The following is a 22,101-nucleotide window of genomic DNA, read 5'->3' as shown; positions in this document are numbered from 1 at the left end:
CACCTGCTCTCCCTGCACACCCCTCTCCCAATCGGTTCTGGGGTTTTCCCAACCCTCCAGAGCAAACAGGGGGGGGGGGGGGAGAGAAGAGAGGAAGCAGAAGCCCTGTTGTGTAGGCAAGACAACTTTCTTGGATACAATGGCTCCACTTACTCTTCTGTCTTTAACTGCAACTAGATGTAAAGAAATGAACAGGTAAAAAGTTTTGCAGCATAGAGACAACATATGATCTGCTAATATTTATGCGTCAAGATGCACTGTAAAAACACAGCTACAGCGGCTGGCTTAGGCTTCCAGAATGGCAGCTGAAAATAAGTGACAGGAAGCAGAGGCAGATACTAGCAGTTCAGGCTGGAATCAAGACTGAAATTCAGGCAGTTTGCATGATTTGGGTCTCCTGACTACTCTTTCCCTTTATATTATAAGCGAAAGTTAGTAATTAGCGTTAGACAATCCAGTCTTCCTCCTACTCTCTGTGACTCATGGCAGGGAGGGTGCATGCAGGTGGAAATGGTTTTCCACTTTAAACAAATGAAGACTCAAAATGTTTCCTTTGAACTTTCCTTTTATGTATGCTTATGCAGTGGTGCAGATTCAGTACTGTACAGAACTTGGGCAGCTTTCTGCCCACCACTCTACTTTTTTAAAAAAATAGGTTAAGCAGTTACACACAGAAATGTATAGTCAATATCACGCTACTGACAAAACTTCATAGGGTACACTTTTTGTCCTAAGTGGGCAGACCACAGAGTCTACTTGCACAAAATGAGTAGGTAGGAACAGAGCATTTCTTATGCCAAATGTTAAAGGTTAGAACTTCATTCTGAATTCAGATGCAAGTACTTTGACTCTAACAAAATGCATCTCGTTTTTCTACATATACACATCTTAGCTTAATGGTTCAAATCCATATCCATATTCACACACAAGTCAGTTTCACAAGACCAGTTGATGTGAAATATTAAGATTTACAAGTAGATGCTGTTATCCTAAACTGGCTTAAACCGAAGCACTTAAAGTTAAGTTTTAGAAATCAGGCTGAGAGCTACCAGAAGTATATTCAGCACACATTTTACAATAAAGAAGTGCTTTGCAATACAGGATAGCGGTATATACAAAACATGAGGTAAACACTTGTACTAACTTTTATAATTCCTGATCTTATTTTTACCTACCAGAACTGTAAGTATTTTCAGGATCTTTTTTGGTGTCATTAACTTTCAAACTTAACGAAATCCAAACGTGCAGCTCAGCTTCTTCCTACCATTCCATGTTCTCAATTTCCTGTTTTTTTCTCCTTTAATAAGTAAAGGAAATGTTGTACCCTTAGAGAACAGTCCATAAAGAAACAAAATACTTTCTCTCAAGGTAACAATAAAGGCCCCCCCACACTATATTTTCAGGTGTTTTAAATACTCTGTGACAATAAAGCTGCAGTTTAGAAGATCATGTACCACTGACAAACAAAATGTTTTGAAAAGTTAGAAAGAAAATAACTACTGAAATCACTGGGGCATCAGCATAATATAAAGGACATCAGTCCCATTCGTTCAGATAGGACTTAGGTGTCCATTTCTTTTTTACTGAACCCACTGCCCATATAATACGGCTGCAGGGCAGGCTTCTTCCCCAACCTAGTTTCCTCCAGATGTCGTTGGACTCTAAGTCCCATCATCCCTGATCACTGTCCATGCTACCTGGGATGATGGGAACTGGGAGGGAGTCCAACAACATCTGGAGGGCCCCAAGTTAAGAAGGATGCTGCTGAGGTTTCTAGAAGGTGCTCCCCTCTCTTTCTCTCCCCTACCCCACATTACATGCAGCAGTGCTTACCTATTGTTCCTGTAGATCTAGTATTTTGAACTGGTAATAATATCTGAAAAAGAAATCAATTTCACTTTTTGGAGAAAACGTATCACTTTAATTGACTTACAGAGCTATCCAATCTCCCTGCTTCTGCCACCCAGGAGACCCACCATCATATCTACAACCTGGCCTGGAGGTGCCAGACAGAACCTGGGATCTTCTTTCTGCATGAAAGCATCTCATCTACACTGGCAGTGGTTCTCTAGAGTTTCAGACTAGAGACATTTCCAGCTCTACCTGGGCAAGCCAGGGGTTGAACCCTGGAACCTTTTGCATACAAAGCAGATGCTCTACCATTCAGCTACATCTCTCACAATGTTTGAGTAATCATGATTTGCCCAGTGACTTGGCAGGTTCTGGGCTGAGCTGGGCTTTCAACCCAAGTCCAAGCCCAATGTCCTTCATATCCCCAGCAATTTGTTTTGTAGATTCAAACAGAAGGGAAGTTTTGTGGCACAACCTATACTTACAAGTAAGGATTCCTTCAGTCAAAAACAGGAGCTTCAACAGTTTACAACAACAAACAACAACCACCCCAAATCTCTTCATTGTGTAAGGGGTTCTCACAATAAATACATATTTTGTATCCCCTGTCCTGCTTTACCTTCAGTTGCTCCTGGTGGGGGAAACACTCTTTTTCTTTTCAGTGGGCGTTGGAGAACTTTCAGTGGTCTAGATCCTGGTGAAGCTTTAATGATACAGCAGATTTCTGGAGGGTTACGTAGACACTGAAAGAAATGGAACAAAACTTAGGCCGTCCTATGAGGCATAGACTGGGCTTTGATGCAGGACTGAATTATGAACCAATAGCTTTGGGCTCCCATGCTCCCTCTTCCCCTTTTCTCCTCCAGAGGGGCCACGAGGAAGAACCTGGAAGCATTTGCTTCCACTTAAGCAAAGCAGAGTTCCTTTGTTTGCATCTTAACTCAGGAAACTCAAGAGTTCAAAAACAGTTAGACAGAAAGTCAGGATTGTAAATCATATTTGATCCTGACAAAGCATCATTTCTCTCGAACATACTCTCGAGTTTGAACATAATGAGGAATTATGGCTGGTTTAAAAGCAAAAGCTTCCAGTCCCCTTTAAAGGTAAAGGACCCCTGACAGTTAAGTCCAGTTGCAGACGACTCTGGGGTTGCGGCGCTCATCTCGCTTTACTGACCAAGGGAGCTGATGTTTGTCCGCAGACAGTTTTTCCGGGTCATGTGGCCAGCATGACTAAGCCACTTCTGGCAAAACCGGAGCAGCACACAGAAATGCCATTTACCTTCCCACCGGAGCGGAACCTATTTATCTACTTGCACTTTGATGTGCTTTCAAACTGCTAGATTGGCAGGAGCAGGGACCGAGCAACGGGAGCTCACCCCGTCATGGGGATTCGAACCGCTGACCTTCCAATCGGCAAGCCCTAGGCTCAGTGGTTTAGACCACAGTGCCACATGTGTCCCTGCGTCCAATCCCCTTTAGGCTGTACCAAAGGAAAAGGAGAGGTGAGTTCACAAGTTCAAGGCTTGGTGCTGCTCATTAACGATAACACTAAACTATGGTAGTAATTTTAATATCTGGAAAAAGCCATGTTATGTAGGACATTCCGCCAACAGGAAGGTGCCCTAAATGTGTTCACTACAAACATACTCTTTTCACCCCCTACAGGCTCTGGGTGGAAAAAAACCCTGGTTCTGCTATTTTTTCAGCAAAAGTGCATCATCTTAAAAGTTTAAAATAATTAAGATGTGGCCAAGTACTGCGTATTCTTGCTTGTGCTTTTTTTTTTTTTTAATGCAGCTCCACATTGGACTTTCTTTGTGGCAGCTGCTTGTATAGTCAAACAGGTTTGGGACAGGCCTCACAACATGACTTCTATTTAAATATCCCGTCCTCACTTACCATAGATAGGCAATTTTGAGTTTTGGAATCATTTGACATGTTCTCCTGCCCTGTCTATTTAAAAGTATGTACACACACTCTCTCCTAAGTATGTTTGGTTAGCACTGCCGCAAAGGGAAAAATATAATAGAGATATAACCTGATGAATAACACTTTCTGGAGACAGGGAAGCAGGAATGACTTCTTTTGAATTTACATTTGAACGACTTGTGCTTGGCAAGGAAGCTTCACCGAGTGAGACTTTATGCACTGATGAAGAGTCCAACTATATCAAAACAAAACAAAAATGTACAGCACTCTCATTAATACAGATCTAAGATCCTTCAATTAAAAGGTGAAGCAAGCTTTCAAATGAGTCTCCTCCTGGCATCCTATACTTTGCATATACAGCCTGTCTGAGTCATGAGGAAGAATGACAATTAGCCTTCTCTTTGTCAGTACGTGACTGTCACAGGTCACTCAGCTTCTCTCTCCCAGCACACTACTATATAGCCCTAGGGGGTAACTGCAGTTGTTTGTCAGAAGGAAGACAAAAGGACACTTGCATACTGCTTTTCTGAATTGAGCGGAACCTTTAGTGTAATACTTGAGAATCTCTGAATATATACTTATCTGTCTTCAGGATGACCTAAACTACTGATAAGGCAAATGAAGGCAATCTTACAGTTTGTTTGTGCTTCTTTTCTTTCCTTTTAAATAAATCTAGTGTGGCACGCTGAACAGAGTAGACCGAGAGTGAAATCCACACACTACCACGAAGCCAATCGCTATCTCTTTTAAGCCTTTTGTGTATCTTAAGAGATGCATGTTTAATAATAATAATAATGATGATGATGATGATGATAAAATAGTAAAGAGGAAGAAAAGAAATTAGTTTGTGGTTTGAACAACAGGTAAGTGGAGATGTACAGCTTTTTCCCTACGCTCTGGCCACCAGTACCGAAATCTATTTTGCCACATATTTGGAAGCCGCAACGGTTATATATGTGCAATTTTTATATGAATGCAAGTACTTTTCTTCCTGCATGATGATTATTTTCTACACAGGAAAGGTATTGCCTAAAGTGGCCCCCAGATTTCAAAACAGCTACTAGCACATACAGTACTGAGAAACATTTCAAAAGCCAGGAAATTATGCAGATAAATGAGATATAGCTTTTGGCCCACAAAACTGGTTTGAAAATGGCCGTCTGAAACTGATACAAACAACAACACCAAGACCCTGATGTTTTAAATATAAAAACATTTCATTGCATTGTATCATTCACATGGAAATAAATGCAAATGGTTACATTTGTTTTGAGCTTATTTTGCTCTAAATCTTCTGTCTGTAGAAGTGCTGCACTTGTTAACAGCGCTTTATTCTTTCCTATGTTCACTGCTTTGGAACTGCTCTCCGATACAGACATAAAAGTTTATCAGAAGCAAATAGCAAGAGCAATCTGTTCTGCTGTTAATTTTAAAATATTTAATTTCCTTCATATAAAACATCTACCTGCAGCCCCATCCAGTTTCCAAATTGAATTCCTTTATAAGAGAGAAATCCATTTCAAACAAATAACCAGATTTTCCTGTAAACAGAATGCTTTGGTTGTATCGCAGGATACTCTGAATTCATTCTGAAAGCAAAATGTCAAGTGAACATGTCTGAGAAGACTCTGGGCTCATCCAGACTTCCTTTTGTGCTGTGTTTCTAGGCATAGGTCTGTGCTTTAATGCCCCCCATCCAAGCACTTTTATTTTTGTGCCAGTTCTTTTCCTGCAAAGCCCCACTCTTTATCACTGAATGAGAGCGAATGGCAATTTGCCCCAAACCCGAATTGCCATTTGTTTTGATTCTGCATTAAAGAGAGAGTTTTCCTGGGGAAAGTGGGTGGGGGGGAGGGGAGTGCTCAGACACTGAGCTTTAAAGCCCAGACCTGCGCCTAGAAAGCAGGGGGCAAAAGGTAAGTATGGAAAAGCCAACTGAAGCACTACTTCCTGTTTCCTGAACACTAAGTACACTTATCAGTGGAACCATGCCAAACGGAAGAGAGACTCCCAATTCTGAAGAGTGTTTATGGGTCCAATTCAGCCCACAGACGACAAAAGGCTTATCCATATTATTTAACATGACCCAACCTCCCATCAGCCCTAGCCAGTGTGTCCAATAGTTAGAGACGATGGGAGCTGGGGTCTAACAACATCCCAAAGACCCCAGGTCTCCAGACACCTAGTTCAACTAGTGCCACTTTTTTGTCTTTTGGCAGCTTTTGCGATGTAATTTCCCACAGCACCATTCAGTATAGTTTCTGCATCTTCTTAGCCTTGCAGCAGCTCTCTAACCCCCAAGTGCAGCACTCCCCATTCCCTTAAAGCTTAGCAGTTGATAACAACTTACCATGCCAGTACCTGGCTGTGCAGAGCCTAAGGTTTCAGCTGCGATTCCGCAAAATTTGGCTGGACCCAATACATAAGGAGAGGATGAGGATGAGGAAAACAGTACTCTTTTTGTGCACTTCATTTTCCTGGGTTGCTGATCTTTAGTCTACAGAAACATGAAGAATTGTATAGTAGTATCATCAACACTTGTAAGGGACGTACTTAAAAGTGTTTTAGATAGCATTTTGAGCAATTGAAGTGCTTTGTATACATCTCAGTAATTCTTATGAACAATAGCATGATGAAAATCTCACTTATTATCCTCATGTTGCAGGGGAGGGAGAAAGTGATAGCAGCTTGCTGAAGGCCAACTAGTAATCTCATGGCAGAGGAGAGATGAGATTTAAATCAAGGTTTTAGTCGCTGCACTATACTTCATTAGGACTAGGGTCACATGACATTCCCTGGAAGACAGCCAGCCAATAGAGTGCTTGACCCATTTTATGTTCACTAAAAACATGACATTTGTTCCAAATGATCTCAGCACAGAACACTAACAATTCCCAATTCCAAAATCTCAGTGTGAGGCCAAAAGGGCAATGTGAGGAGCAATCTAGATATCTGCTATGAAGCTTGTCTTTGCACAGTTTTTTCTTTTAACAAATAGCTTTCCTCTCATGAACAGAAGCCACCCTTTATTTTGATCAAGACCACACACACACAAACATATTTGTAAAAGGAAAATTCTGCTAGGGAGTGGTTTGCCCCTCTACTTTGGCCTTCACTGAGCTCACACTGTCAACTATTTAAGGAGTTACACAGAAGAAAAGATAACCACGCCCACTTAGAAGAAAAAGTAATAGCCACTGACTAGAGATTCTAGATGGGAAGTGGTTTCATTTTATGTAAAAAGATTAGTTGAAAGATAAGCCGAGAGCACCTTTCTATAATATATGAAAAAACTGAATTTGTACCACTAGGGCCCAGTGAGTTTCTTTTGAGGATGCCTCAGGTATAGCAGCTTCCTTCTCCAAAGGTTTACCAAATTTAGAGCCTAAGTTACCAGAACATGTTTATTTGGGTGGCTATTTAAGACAGGTTGAAGGGACAACCTTAATTCTGCTGTTTTATAATTGGATGTTCCAATGATTTCCACGAGATCAACTTGAAATCCAACTTCAAAAGTAAGAAAACAAGAGGTGCTTAATCATTACCCACCCAAATAATTCAATTTACAATGGAACACAGAAAGCTGCCCCATCAAGTGCATGGGGAGGACCAGGGAAGAATTGTGAGAGCAGAGTCAGCAAGCAGGGGAAGGGTTAACAATCCCACTGCGCCACCATAGCATGACCTGCACCTATTCTGAAGTTGTAGCATCAAGTGTAGCCCCCTTCACTCAGCACTGGCACTAAGGTGCCATCATGTGATTACTTGCTTGAGCTCCTGCCCCTGCCCCTTGGGCCGGGTGACTGATCCAGGGTAACAGAATGCTCATCTAAAGATGGGGCCAGGCAGTGTGCCAGGACTACAGCCCCCTCCCCAGTAAACCCATGATGACCCCCTACTGGATTTTTAAAAAACGAATGAAAGGACTACAGTCAGCTGGAGACTATTATCACACTTCTGTCCAGATTCATCTATAGATAGAATGGATAAAATTATAGAATTGTAGAGTCAGAAGGGACCATGTGGGTCATGTAGTCCAACCCCCTACAATGCAGGCATCTTCTCCCCAACATGGCCTACGGCTCTGAGATTAAGTGTCTCATACTCTACCGAGCTATCTTTCCATTGCTGTGTCACTACAGTTAGATGTCCACCACACCACTATCCCAATTCACACATGGCAACCTATGAACATTAAACTCATCACCTTTTTTGTTTGTTTCTGAGGCAATAAGGAGGCTCCAAAAGATTGCAATTCAGGTGTCTTTTCCTTTGCAGGCAAAATTTTGCACACTTGTTTCCCTGAGAAAACAGGACGAAAAATAATTCATCAATTTGACTGCGCAAATTGGTCCAGCTACTTCTCTGTCTCAATTCTGTGCTGCAGTTTGGGGGTCATGGGCTGATCTGCAGTCATTTACTGGCTGATCTGCAGAGCCATTCATTCGGCCTCAATTTCTGAGCTTTTAACCACCCCTTAACACTATGTGGCTTGTCCTTTTCACTCAATTTTCTCTTTCTTTCCCTTTTTTTTAGTGGAATGAGATTCTTAAATGGTATGTGTGTCTGCAATATGAAAATGGGGTGGGGGTGAGCTACTCTGGATGAATCACTTTTCAAGAGTCCACAAACACAGTTGCCATGGTAACCAGGAAGGACTGGGGTGCAGTCTGCAGCCAGGAGGAGCCACTGTATTTTGCAGTTTTGTTTTCAAAAACCGCCAGCATTTTCCCTGTTTGCAGTCAGTGTTCCTGCCATGCCTTGCAGTGTTCTAACTGCCTGACTGAGGAGGAAGAGGCAATGGCATGTTTACTTCCCTCATTCTGCTTTAGTGCTGGCTTCCATGTTCACCTCTTATTCGGCTCTGCAGCTGTTTGAGTTAAAGGAATTTCAATGCCAGGAGGGCCACCAAGCCAGGCAAAGAGGGGCAACCTTTTAGGGTCATCATTATACACAGGCCCTTTGGCCTGAACTTGTTATTTTAAAAGCACACAGCAAAAACAAATCTGCTAGTCGTGTCACATAACTTGCAACTTGTTTGTTTTAAATAACATTATTTACCTGCAACTACAGCTGAAACATCTGTCAATTCAGAACGTGATTTCTGCTTTGATATCCTGCCACAGTAAGAAAATAAAAAGGCGAAAGTATGAAAGTAGTTATATGCTTAGCTGCTCACAAAATTTCCATTAAGATCCAGGTGATTTCTTTCCTAACTGGCCAATATCACTTCAAATCTAGTGAAAATACACTGGCTAATGAGTCAACAGACCAATTAATATCTTCAATTCTGCCATAATGGGATGCTCCACCAATGTGTTCTCTTTGCGAGAGGGGATTTCCCTGGCTACAGCTGTTGCTTCTTAATGGCCATGGCAAAGGCAGTGCTTTATGTAGCTGCCACAATCAGAGTCATTACTCCAAGCATTGCATATATACAGTCTCTAAAAAAGAGAGCAGTCACAAAAAAATATTGTTATGCGTTTGTGGGGTGCCTGAATTCCCTTTCTAATTCCTGGACCCTGCTTATAATTCCTGGGTGTCAGATACTCGACCCCCTCTCTCAACTCATAATTGGCTAGAAAGACAAAAGCCTCTGAAGTAGAGTTTTAGAACTGGAAGGAGAGCAGTTGTTTTTAGGATTGCAGTTGGGGATGACGTCGGTTGGAGAAAAAATAGTTGCCGGCTGTGTCAGCAAGCCCGAGAGAAAAGTGGCAGTCTGTTAAACATAGCAAGCTGACCAGAGGGTGATGGCTGATTTCTGCAGGCATCCAAGACTATGGCCATGGGAAGGGCAAGAACCTTTTGGAGTGTTAATGCTTTGAACCCCTCCATCGTAGACTCAGGTTGTATATACAGTATGTGTAAATAAACCGTATACCCTAAAGACATCACAGTCTCCGCTATAGCTCATTTCTTTAGAAACACAATCCCTGGGCAAGCACCGGGAACCCCTGGAATCTCACACCGCTCGGAGACTGGGGTGGCATGTAACAATATTTTGCTTAGGTATTACCTTGTAATGCTCTGGTCTTTTTTTCCTAAAGTGGTTTCTAGAAGAGATCAAATGTGAAGAGTGTGATCAAGGTAAGCTAGAGCAATACAGCACAACATAGGGCTCATCCACACCTCTGCTTGCCCCATGCCCAGAAAGCACAGGTCTGAGCTTTTCTGCTTGTCCTGTGCTTTCAAGGCATGGGTCCAAGAGGATTTTCGCTTGCCCCTTGCTTTCCCCGGGAAAATCAGCTGTTTAGCCCTGAACTGGAACAAACGTCAATTCACAGAAAAACAAATTGACATTTGTTCCGAGTGCTTCTTCCCCAAGAAAAATAGGTGCTGGAGCTAACCATGAAGTTGTTATAGTAAGTCGCTGGGCAGCTGGGGCAGCCCTGAATAGATGCTGGTTTGACACAGGAGACGGACTGAAGAAAAGGATATACGAATTTGCCCCACCCTGTAGCTTGACCAATCGTGTCTAGGATGCTTAATCTTTCCTCTTCAAACCATTTTAGTCTTCCCATGGTCTCATCATCAAGCTGCTTTATTTCCAGACATCCAACTCTGCCACTTGGAGTGTGGAAGCACCAACTCAAGTTCCCGACACCCACATTTGCTGCCCTCTGCATCAAAGAAAGGTTTAAACTCAAGCTGGCAACCAAACACTTATGTAACATGTTCAAGGTTACCCAATATCTGTGAAAGATTTGGCACATGTGGCATCTTGTCTATGTTGATGGCTTTGCTGGTATCCAAGAGGGTTGAATTCCTGTGCCCAAGGCATTCTTCTGGACCAGTGCTTTTTTCTAAAACACATAACACAATATGGTTGCTACCGTCTTTCTGAAATGCTTGAAGTTCTACAATGCTAAGTTTGCTAACATTGCATTTGTAAGCTGATCACTCTTGAAGAACCTCCACAGATTTCAGTTGGCTTATTATGGCATAAAGTGTAAAGACTTTAGATCCCCTCCCTACAAACAATAATTGAGAATGTAATTTGAAGCACTTGTTCAGCAATCGATGCATGGTTGATTGCCCAGTGCTGGGGTTAAGCCAATCAAAAAAATGTAGTATAGGTCAAGAATTGCCAAGGACACTCTGAACTCTAGCCTTGGATTAAATGGTCATTCTCTGACCAAATTAAGAGGCATTTGGCAACAATCAATTAGCAAAGCTTTCCCCACTTGACTATGTGATGGGCTTGATTAAGCAAATAAAAATGCAATGTAGTCAGGTCTTACAGCAGGGATGTGGAGTCAACTGCTCTCCAAATGTTTTTCCTCTCTGGGACAGCTGAGTCAGTAGACCATGAGTCTACTAGACCCTGATCTCAGGGTCATGGGTTTGAGCCCCATGTTGGGCAAAATATTCCTGCATTACAGGGGGTTGGACTAGAAGACCCTCGTGGTCCCTTCAAACTCTACAAACTCTAAGATACTATGATCCCTGACTATTGGCCATGCTTGCTGGGGCTGAAAAGAAAGCAACATCTGGAGGGCCACAGGTTCCCAATTTCTGCCATACATTTGCAACTAAAAAATATAGATGAGAGCACACGTGCTTTTCTCAAACGGTCACTCCCACATGTAGAGCATAAGCATGCATACCTAATGTGTTTTCATCTCTGAATATCTCAGGTGATGAATAAGTACTTGCTCCATCACTAGATTCTGTATTAGAGCACAGAGAAGACTCTTCATCCAAACACTGCAGCAGAAAATGTGAAACACCTGTGGGTAAAGTCATTCCTGGAAATAAAGGGAAAATGAGATCAGGACACTGCTCAGTCTTAAAGTGCTCATTCAGGTACCCTAATATGCTGGGCACCTATAAATGCATACAAATGTTAAGATCTGGGTTTCAGTTTGAAATAAAAAGACTGTATGTTGCAATAGGTTATACAATATAGTCCTGTGAACAGAAGGCAGGCCACATGAGAGAAGGATGGAGAACAGCAACAGTAATAGGTTCAATTGGATTAGTTTTCATTTATTATTACGTTACATGTCCTAAATTTCCTGCAAGGAGCTCCAGGTGACATACATCCACATGGTTCTTTCCATCCCTCTTTTACCCTCACAATAACCCTGTGAGAGAGGTTTGATTGAAAGATGGCAACTGGGCCAAAGTAACTCAGTGAGTTTCATGGCTGAAAGTGCATTTGAACCATAGTCTCCTAGTCCAATACTCAAACCTTTGCACTTGTTTCAGTATACATGCAATGTTCAGCTTCCATCATAAGCAGTAATATATTTATTCTATATAAAAGAAATACTGTAGGTATCATGGAAATGATAAACAGCACCATTTCTATGTAGTGCCACGGTTTAAAATGGTTAATTAAACTGAACAGAACAGGTTTATAATATATTAACAATTTTTCATAAGAATATTGAGGATTTCAACAAAGTAACTGGCGATCCCTTTTCTTCATCAGATGGGCAGTGGACCAAATGACCCAAAGTGCACAATATGATTAGGGTGGAAATAAGACTAGGACTTAGGTGCCATCAGCCACTGTGAGCAGTCAATTAAAAGGATTGTTGATGGGAATGAATATTAAGTTATTATCCACATATTTGGGCTATACAGATCCGCAAGGCATTAAAAGTTATATCCTGGTCTACAGACTGGTGCTCAAAATCTACTTGAATTTTTAGACGTCTGTTATAATTAGTGATGTGAAGGCCTGGAATTCCTCCCCCTCCCCAAGAAAAAATAGTGGGGGGAAGAACATTTCCTCCAATTTTTCAGAAATAGGAAAAAACTGGAAAAACTTTTTCTGTGTTTTTTTTAAAGGTCTGCAAATCTCTAGTTATAATACATAACCAAGTACATGACCTAAACCAATGCTGCTAGCACCAACTTGAAGCCCAAGCATTCAGCAAAGCTATCTAGAACACCCACTGGTATTTCTAGATCAGAGGTGAAGAACCTGTGGCCCTCCAGAGGTTGCTGAACTACAACTTCCAGCAGTCCAAGTGCTCAGGGATTATGGGAGTTGTAATTCAGCAACCTCTGAAGGGCCAAAGGTTATTCACTCCTGTTCACCCAATAATTCATTTTTTTTTCTGCCCTCCTTCTTCTTATGTAGAAGGCTGAACAAGAAACACTAGTGATATGAATTGCTCCTGAGGAAAGCTTCAGCACTGGCCACAGAGTTGGGTTGGGGGAATTAAAGTTGGGTTGGGGGAACTAAAATATTAACATGAGGACTAGTCACATTAGGGAACTTGGAATAATATTTAGAAGAATACAGTTCCTGATCCAGTATGCTTAAGCATACTCACCTGATGTAGTTTCACTATATCTCGCACTTTCTTTACTTGCAGAGCTTAAATGCAAAGAATCCTAAGAACAACAGTGAAAGATGCAGATGACAAGGTATGACGAAGATAAAACTGATTTCCCTTATGACCATACAAAATTCATGAAAATAATTTCTCAGAAAGAAACAGTTCTGCACAGTTTTGTCATTAACAAAATATTCCTTAACATTGATCAGTGCAACTCTTGGATTTGAAATGTATTATCAACGGCCACATGGAAGCAATTTTAAATTATGTAAATTGTTCATCTGCAGAAGGTCATCAAGCAGAATGGGAGAATTTATCATTCACCACAAAGCCCCAGAATTTCTTCCAAGCACAGTCTCTGTTAAGATCAGAGGCTCTGTGTGGAGACTAACATGACAGCGAGAATAATTTAAAGCTGAACCCATATGGTGGTTATTTCCTGGGCACTGAACCTCTATAGTGGTATTGTCAACTTGTATAAATTTCATTGTGATTGATGCACATTTCCAGCTACTATCCAAGTCAATGTGAATAGAGCATAACCATGAACGTACCTGGACAATATTCATAGGTCTTTATGACAATTCATCTGTTCCACACCAACCACTTGAAACAGTATGACTTCTAATATTCCTCCACACTAAAATTCTCAGCAATCAGAGAGGCTGGTACACTAATTATGCTGGTGACTACTGCAAACCCTGATATTTCCACGTACCTCAGAGAGATGGATTTGCCCCCACTTTAAAGTCAGAACCACAGAATACATACAGAAACAACCTGGTGCTTTCCATATATTTTGAATTATAACTCCCATCATCCCTGACCACTTACCATGCTGTCTAGGAGCTAGCATGGCTTAATTGTGATTTTGGCTTAGTGTGATGTGCAAACCAGCTCCATGACACACCACTGGCTGCATACAAAATACTGTATATGTATTTTGATTGGCTGGACTCTGAAGGTGCAGCAGTCTTTCGTTTTTACCCTACTAGTAGTACATAGATTTGTTGGGATTTAAGAGGTTTAACAATTAAATACATACCTTTAATACAGCAGTGCCCATTTTATTGATACTTTTATTCACCTCCATGCTTCTGTTTTCATTTTCATTTAATTCAGTGCTATTGGGGGGGGGGATACAACACAAATATGGGCCTGTATTTTTCATAGGCAATTTCAAACCAACTCTGATATCTGGAATTTCTGAGAAGAATGATTTCTTTTAATTTGAACTTAAACCAACACAATGACAACAGAAATTGGCATTATTATTGCTCTGGGGATGTTGCTCAAAACAAGGCAAGTCCTTCCTGTCCTGGCCATAACGCCTATAAATACAATTAAAGCTGAATTGCATCATCATATTGACAGTTTCTAGACTGGTGGTGTGGAACTTGGTGCTTTCCAAAAGTTGTTGGACTCCAAGCCATCAGCATAGCCAATTGTCAGAGTTGATGGGATTTGTAGTCCAACAACATCTATGGGGCCTCAAGTGCTCAAGACCTTCCCCCAGATCCAATAATAGAATAACTGGAATCTATACCTTTGTTCCACTGAAAGACAGTCCATCTGGGTCACCCCAGAGGCTTCTTGAATTTTGGGCAATGCTTTTTTAAAGGCATTTCCAATTTGTCCTACAGGGAGAAAAAAGTGAATATTTAGCCAAACACAGGATTATGATCCAACAGAACAAATATTGTATAAACTGTATAAATTGATATTAACCTAAAGTCCTACATTTACCCAAAGGATTTGCTCTGTTGTAAAGAGAGAGTAAGAATCATCTCTTTGTGTTAAGACGTCACAGTTGTTTGGCATTCACCCAACTTGTATACAGGTGCTGAGTGAAGGGCTTCAATGTAATTATTTCTGGTGCCCCGAGTATGTGCAAAATTCCTCCATGACTGTTTGAGATTATTTATATTGAACAGGGAATGTACACAGTTTCTTCTTCATGGATTATGTGCACATTTTCTTTGAGTGTATATTAGCCACTCAACTTACATTTCCATAGACGCATACACACACACTTACACACACAAGGGGTTCTGCCCCTGCTCACCAACCCCCTGGGCTAACTCCCCATTCTTTAAACTTCACCCATAAACCCCATAGTCCGTCCCCGACCTCCATGCAGCCCACCTGACATCATAGTGACACCAGGCAATGTTTCCCTTTGAAGCCCTGATGGTTGGGACTTCAAGTGACCCATGGGGCTTTCAAACCTCGGGGGCAAGGATTGAAGGATATGGTGTGTTGGATGCAAGCTCCCATCTACCCATCAGATTCCCAAACATGGCTGAAGAGAGGTTTAATGGAGAGGGCCTTCAAAGTGCAGCTTGCTAAACTGCTTGGTGAAACACCCTTCCCTGCTGCAATTGCATTTAATGGAGGGCAGCAAACACTTCACCCAGCAGATTGCTAAACACTGGGTGAATGGCCTACTTACCCTTCTGTTAAACCTCACGGCGGGATCATTTATTGGAATGCTCCATTAAACAGTTTGCCTAGGCTGGCCTACCATTCCTCACTCTGCAATTGGTGCGGCTGCCTAGGTATGTATGGGAATATATGCAGGACTAGTTCATATGTCACAGTAACTACATGGTTTGTTCTTGGTTGCAGCTCATGGTAAACAAGGAAAGAACTTAACCATGAGCCTAGGTTTGTACAACAAGCTAAGCCAACCCAAACTCATCGCAGTACAGGAGTAAAATGACTTGGGGGAAGTAAAGCAGCTGTGAGATCCTCTTCAGGAGTCTGCACAGCCCTGATACACCATAGTTTGGCATGCAAACAAAGCAAAGACATGTGCACATACAGTTGGGTGCATTAAAAAGCATGTTAACCCACCCTGAACAGATTCTCTTCAAGGTCAGTAGATTACTCCACATTTGTTTCGTTTGTGTATTGGCTACGGACAACACAACTCTAGCAAGTCAACAAAGAATGAGCAAAAGAAAACCTCAGAGTTGCACTATAATGGAATTTCTGCTCTCAAAAGGAAGGTCTAGTACAACTGTGAAATCAAGACACCTGTTAAGCTCTCATTCTCCAGAGATTTGCAAGAACGACTCCTTTGCACCTTTTAATTTTCATCAGGTTTTGCTATCAGTTTCTTTAAAAAAGAAATTAAGGCAAGTCTTGATACTCCCAAGACTTAGTACAATATCAGAAGGCAAAAAGCTCCCCCTACTGACAGTCCAATTTAATGCACTTGGTAAACCAAGCCTATCTGGATCAAAGGCTTTTGCTGCGCAGTTTTAAGAGCTGTTTAGGTAGAATCAGTGCTTTTTTTCTTTAAAAAAAAGTTTAGGGGTGCTCTCATTTTCCTACTCATATTGAAATACCGCCCCTCAATGAGGCTAAACCTAGATTCACAAAATGTTTAGCGGTATGCGTACCCCTGCGTCCCCCAAGAAAAAAGCACTGGGTAGAATAATCATCAACAGGTTACATTTCCACCTATTCTTCACACAGGTAAATACTCCATATGGTAAGACTGCAGCCATACTTAGTCTTTATCCTCCTCCCCCTAACAAGGATCTTTTTGTCATGTGACTGAGGGATATGTCACAATGAAGCAACACTTTACTTCAAAAATATTTGAGAATAATCTGCAAATCCCTCTGGGAACAATAGGATTTAAGCAGAGGTGGATTTAGGGCAGCATGACTGGTTCTACCGCAATAGGGGGAACCACAACTATGATGTACTGAACTGAGCCAAACAGGTGGTGAGAGGAAGGGGGGTGCTGAATTTTGGCTGCCCACAAGACGACACTGAAATCTGAAAGACCAAAGTCCACCACTGACTTAAGTGTGCATAACTATATTCAGATTTACCACCTGCTCTTTGCATTTCAAGAGGGGCAAATTATTTTGGCGACAGATGAGAACAGGTGTTGTTGTCAGTGGCACCCACACACAATTTATAAAAATGGCTGTTTCTAACCATTGCAGGTGTGGGGGAAATAATTGTGAACACCATCAAAAATTTCCAAAAGAGGAGACTTGGATGAACCACCACTCTTGAATGGCAACATCAGTGTTCTGTTTGCATAAAGTCCGTATGACGGTATGTATGTATGCATGCATGCTATGTATAATATTTATAGAAAACTCCCTCACATAAAGTATCAACAAAATATGCATGTACAATAAAACATATACCATAAAAATATAAAATAATCACAAAATGGGTGGCTCATCTTCAAAAGTTTAAGCAGCTGCATAGGCCTTCTGACATAAAAAGATCTTCAAGAAATGCCTGAAAATTAACTGTGAGAATGCCTGAATAATCTAGGCTGGAAGAGTTCACAGAATGGAACCAGGTATCCTAAATGCCTAAATTCTCGTTGAAGTCAATCAGGCTTTTGAAATATGGGGGACAACCAGCAGTACTTCTCCAAATTATCTTAGTGAGTGAGCTGGTATATAAGGATTAAGGGAAGCATTATGGTATCCTGGACTCACGTTGATCAGGGCTTTGTATAAGAGAACGCTGGACCTCGTCTGGGAGCATATGGGCAGCCAATGCAGGTGTTTCAGCAGAATGCTACAAACCTACTCCTGAGAAGACATAGGGCTGCTCCACTAGACTTCTAATGTCAGTTTGGGGCACACTACATCACCCCACAAATCCTAGCATGCAGCAGCAGACTATATGTGAACACACAATTGCGTACAGGAGTCTTTGCCCACTATAAGAGAATGGCGCTGAGCAGAGGAGCCCCAGAAAGCACCATAAATTTAGAAAGTGGCCTGAGAGGGTGGGGATTCAACAGCTTGGAAAAACACCAGGTGATAGGAGTGTTGCTTTCAAAAACAGTGAGAACCTTGGAAAAAGCAAAACAGCAACTGGCTCAAGACCCAATCTTATGCCTGTTTACCGAGAAGTAAGGTGGCGCTGTGGGTTAAAGCCTCAGCGCCTAGGGCTTGCCGATCGAAAGGTCGGCGGTTCGAATCCCTGCAGCGGGGTGCGCTCCCGCTGCTCGGTCCCAGCGCCTGCCAACCTAGCAGTTCGAAAGCACCTCCGGGTGCAAGTAGATAAATAGGGACCGCTTACCAGCGGGAAGGTAAACGGCGTTTCCGTGTGCGGCTCTGGCTCGCCAGAGCAGCTTTGTCACGCTGGCCACGTGACCCGGAAGTGTCTCCGGACAGCGCTGGCCCCTGGCCTCTTAAGTGAGATGGGCACACAACCCCAGAGTCTGTCAAGACTGGCCCGTACGGGCAGGGGTACCTTTACCTTTACCTTTAAGTTTCACTAGGTTCAATGGTGCTTGCATCCTAAGACAGGATTCCACTGTGAGGTGGCTCAAAGGGTAGGATTCATCCTTGTGTGCCCTGGGGACAGTTGATTTGTATTTGCAGCTGGTGATTTTTAGCTGGGATGGTAAAGACTGACATCAGGACCGAGTTCACTGTTGACATTCAGTGTTGCAGAAGGAGCATATACTGGAGTAATGAGCTCAGTGTTGTCAGGGTCTGAGCAACTGTGACAAAAACTATGAATACAAACCAAACTAAGGAAAGCAATGAGCCCCATCTCTGTGTCCCATGTAATGCATTTAACAGGCCAAGCGGCTTTCTACAATACTCATCAAGACATAGCAGGTGAGATAAGCCCCCAACACATTCACAAACACCTCACCCTCTTCCCCACTACCAATTTCACCAATAAAGTGTTTCCATTAAGAGTGACTACATTAAGAGTACATAAAGTGACTACATTATGTAAAGAGTACATTCTCACCCTTACACATTTTTAGACAGTACACAGTAGAGTAGTGAGGGCCTTTGTGCCACTACGCAAAGACACAATAAATATTGTAATTAATCCAGACAAACAGGGATGTGATGGGGAAGGACAAGGTAGTTGCATGAACAATTACTTCTGACATGAGATTCCTGCCGAGGTCCAGATAGCAGATCTAGGCACAGCCGACTCCCTTTGGCTTTAGCATTCCTTTTACCTACAGCAGCAGATGCTGCCGCAGCTGGGATAGGAGATGCACAATGGACATTCTGTTGAGCCCGCCTCTTCCGGGAATAGGAACGCAATTTCACCCAGTCCATCCTCTTTATTTGCTTTTCCTCACAGCAATGTTGCCTACAAAGCGGTAAGAGGCAATACTAAGAAAAGAGGTTCTGAAAAGTAAAATATAATCCAAGCACAGATGCCAGGAAAAACCAAAACCATGACCTTTAGGGAAGGGAAGAGTCTTATTGGTGGATTGCTGGCTTTCTTGAAACTTCTTTAAGCTCCTGTGGCTTACTCCCTGAAGGATTAAACAAATCCATATTTACCCCCATATTATCCTATATTAACTCACTGTATAAAGAGGCTGCCAGCCCCACAGAACAGAAATGTTTTCACTGGAGCTCAGTGTGCCAGAGAGTATGTTCAATTCTAAACCCAAATATCCCCTCACCAAATTAACACACATACACACTTCAAAAAACAAACATTGGCTAGAATATAATTTCAAGCGCCAAACACCCTACACTCAAATTACTATATAAACCTTTGGCAGTTTTCTCTCACATGAATCCACAAATAATCCTGGGAGCTGTAGATTAGTAAACAAGAGTGAGTTAAAGATCCCAAGCATTTCCATCCCTCAAACTATCGTTTCTGCTTCCCAAAGTTCAGTCTTGTTTACTAATCTACAGCTCCCAGGATTATTTGTGGATTCATGTGAGAGAAAACTGCCAAATGGATATGGGATGACTATTAAGCTGGTTTAAATCTAGTTATGATAGGATTTTGTTGCTGAATGTTACCACCTCCTTCGCACCACACTTATACCCTTTCTGCAACACATACCTAAAAATCACTGTCAACTGTTGCTACTGTTCCCTGCCCACTCTGTGAATTATAACTTTTTGAAGGTGCTGACTATTTTCTGTCAGGCAAGCAGCCCTGCTTCCCTCACAGAACTACACTTCCCAAGGTTCCTCAGGCTGCATGCTACGTCCAAACCCACTTTTTGTTTCAGCGTGGATATGCCTTTAACTGTGACTGCCTGCAGTGCTATGGGCAAAAGATCATGCAACCAAGCGAAAAGAAAATGAAACATTAGGATTAAATAATACAAATACTGCCTGAGCAACTGAGAGGAGACAGCGGTCTCGCCTCAGGTTATTCCCCTTCCCCTACTGAGAACTGCCTCAGGTTTCAAATTCAGCCCCATTCTGAGAGAACACAAATGGCAGCAACAAAGAGCCAGGAGGTCCTGAGGCTTCTGGCGTGGCAGAAATAAAGGAGTCAAACCAAAACGCAGGTCACAGGACTTGATCCATACCTGCACCTGTGTTGATAAATACTTTAAGTCTGGGGTCCCCTGCAGGCCTCAGCCCCTTCTATTTTTACCTGTAGGAGGCATTTTCAACCGTTCGGCCATTTTCCTTTCTTCTTCCCAGAATACCTCTAGGAGGACTCCCAAATTTATTAGGAAAGGAAGAGGGTGGGGCAGGTGGAGGCCAAGAGTTAGCTTTGCCTCGCAGCCAAACCGTCTTAAATTTGGGATGGAAAAGAGAAAAACACTGAAAAGAAGAAAAATATAATTTTTAAAAGAGAGAGAACTGTCACTGTCTGGTAAGAAAGAAAACTGTCACCGCATGGTAAGGTTGTGTGTCCTTTCCTTTATGTTTTAGATTATTGGACAGGCATTGTGCTTGGCCTACTGTGTGTGGTTTGATTGAGGCATCTAATCATAAGCCTGCATTTTTATTAAAGCTTATATGTTTAATCAGGGCCTGTATCTTAAAAGACCAGTCTTAGAAGACCAGTTGCCTAAAAACCTTGACAAGATATTTTTACTCCTAGACAAGGGGCCCCCCTGATTTATAGCAGAAAACAATTCTCAAAGTCGTAAAAAGGGAATTACAGGCTGACAGCCAAGGTTACACTGACCCTACAAATTAAGGGTGGATAAATAGTAAAATGAGCCATATCTTCTTCCTAAGGTTAAGAAGGTCAAGAGCAGTGAAAAAGCATCTAGCTGGTAGAAACAGAACATTTTCTGGGAAGACTTTTCAAAAGCTGTTTGTTTCTTAAACTAAGATCCTTTTAAGATTTCTTTTCCTTTTAAAAGGTTATTTATGTATTAAATATATTAGCTTAAATATAATTATGCAAAGGATTTAAGAAATGCTAGATTCTTATTTCATATAGTTGGAAGAGATCACAGGGGCCATCAGCCACCAGACCCCCCTTGTCAGACAGAAGACGCCATCGAGCACTCCTGAAATATGGTTGTCAGGCCTTTTGTTTAGAAACCTTCAAATGAAGGAGATCTCAATGTTGATGTGAACTCAATCTTTGACATATGCATAAGATAAAAATTTAAGATAATTATCTGTTTTGGAAGGCAATAGGGCAAGGAGGGCAAGAGGTGAGCTGGTAATTAAGATTCCTTGTTGAGACACATGTAAGATATATTACTACTTATTTGTCATTTATAGATAGAAGAATATATAGCTTTTTGATTTCCATAAAAGGGCAAGAAGGAAATGGGTGTATCTTTTGTGATTGGCTCTAGCAAACAGCCAATAGGAATTTCAACCAGGCTGATTGGACAGAGGCAGCCACAGGAGGAGCAAGGGGGCTGGATTAAGGAAATATAAGTGCTGGCCAGAATGGCAAGAGGCCAGGCCAGAGCTTGGTAACCATATACCACTGTGCCTCATATTTATTTGTCTGACAAATAAATTACTATTTTAATTTCTCTATTGCTGCGTTGAATATTTCATTCCAGCTAAGCGTTAACCACAAGCAGGGTGCTACATTTTATGGTGCCTCTGTGACTCGGATAAGTGGTCTGCTGGAACGCAGCCCCTTCGCCCTACTGGGCAGGGTACAAGAGAGAGGACCTCTAAACTGCTTACCCAGCGCGCACTGGGAAATTTTTCCAGGGGAACGCAGAAGACTCGTCTGTCTGATACCCTGCTCACTGGCGGCGACGGACCGGGGGGAACCAGCCAAGGGTAAGTGCACAAAGGGGTTTTGGCCCTCCA

General features: G+C 42.1%; 1 protein-coding gene across 2 annotated transcripts; it reads right to left on the bottom strand.

Annotated features, from left to right (window-relative positions):
- Window positions 1-1,833: 1,833 nt before the first annotated feature.
- Window positions 1,834-20,365, bottom strand: MEIKIN (meiotic kinetochore factor). Of its 2 annotated transcripts, none has more exons than XM_079968140.1 (14): window positions 20,070-20,365; window positions 18,975-19,192; window positions 14,625-14,715; window positions 14,124-14,202; window positions 13,073-13,133; window positions 11,390-11,530; window positions 10,469-10,585; window positions 9,799-9,835; window positions 8,844-8,899; window positions 7,990-8,084; window positions 6,133-6,279; window positions 3,892-4,017; window positions 2,471-2,594; window positions 1,834-1,876 (listed from the first exon to the last, which is right to left on the bottom strand). In XM_079968140.1, the coding sequence occupies exons 2-14, from the start codon at window positions 19,156-19,158 to the stop codon at window positions 1,851-1,853; spliced, it is 1,284 nt and encodes a 427-aa protein (XP_079824266.1). In that variant the 5' UTR covers window positions 19,159-19,192; window positions 20,070-20,365; the 3' UTR covers window positions 1,834-1,850. The 2 variants fall into 2 exon arrangements, with proteins under 2 accessions (XP_079824266.1, XP_079824267.1); XM_079968141.1 differs by lacking the exon at window positions 20,070-20,365 and adding an exon at window positions 19,910-20,039.
- Window positions 20,366-22,101: the final 1,736 nt, after the last annotated feature.

This window comes from Podarcis cretensis (assembly GCF_951804945.1).
Source record: "Podarcis cretensis genome assembly, chromosome: 2".
NCBI lineage: Eukaryota > Metazoa > Chordata > Lepidosauria > Squamata > Lacertidae > Podarcis > Podarcis cretensis.
Note: the sequence above shows the minus strand (reverse complement) of the source record. Positions and strands in the feature narration are given on the sequence as shown.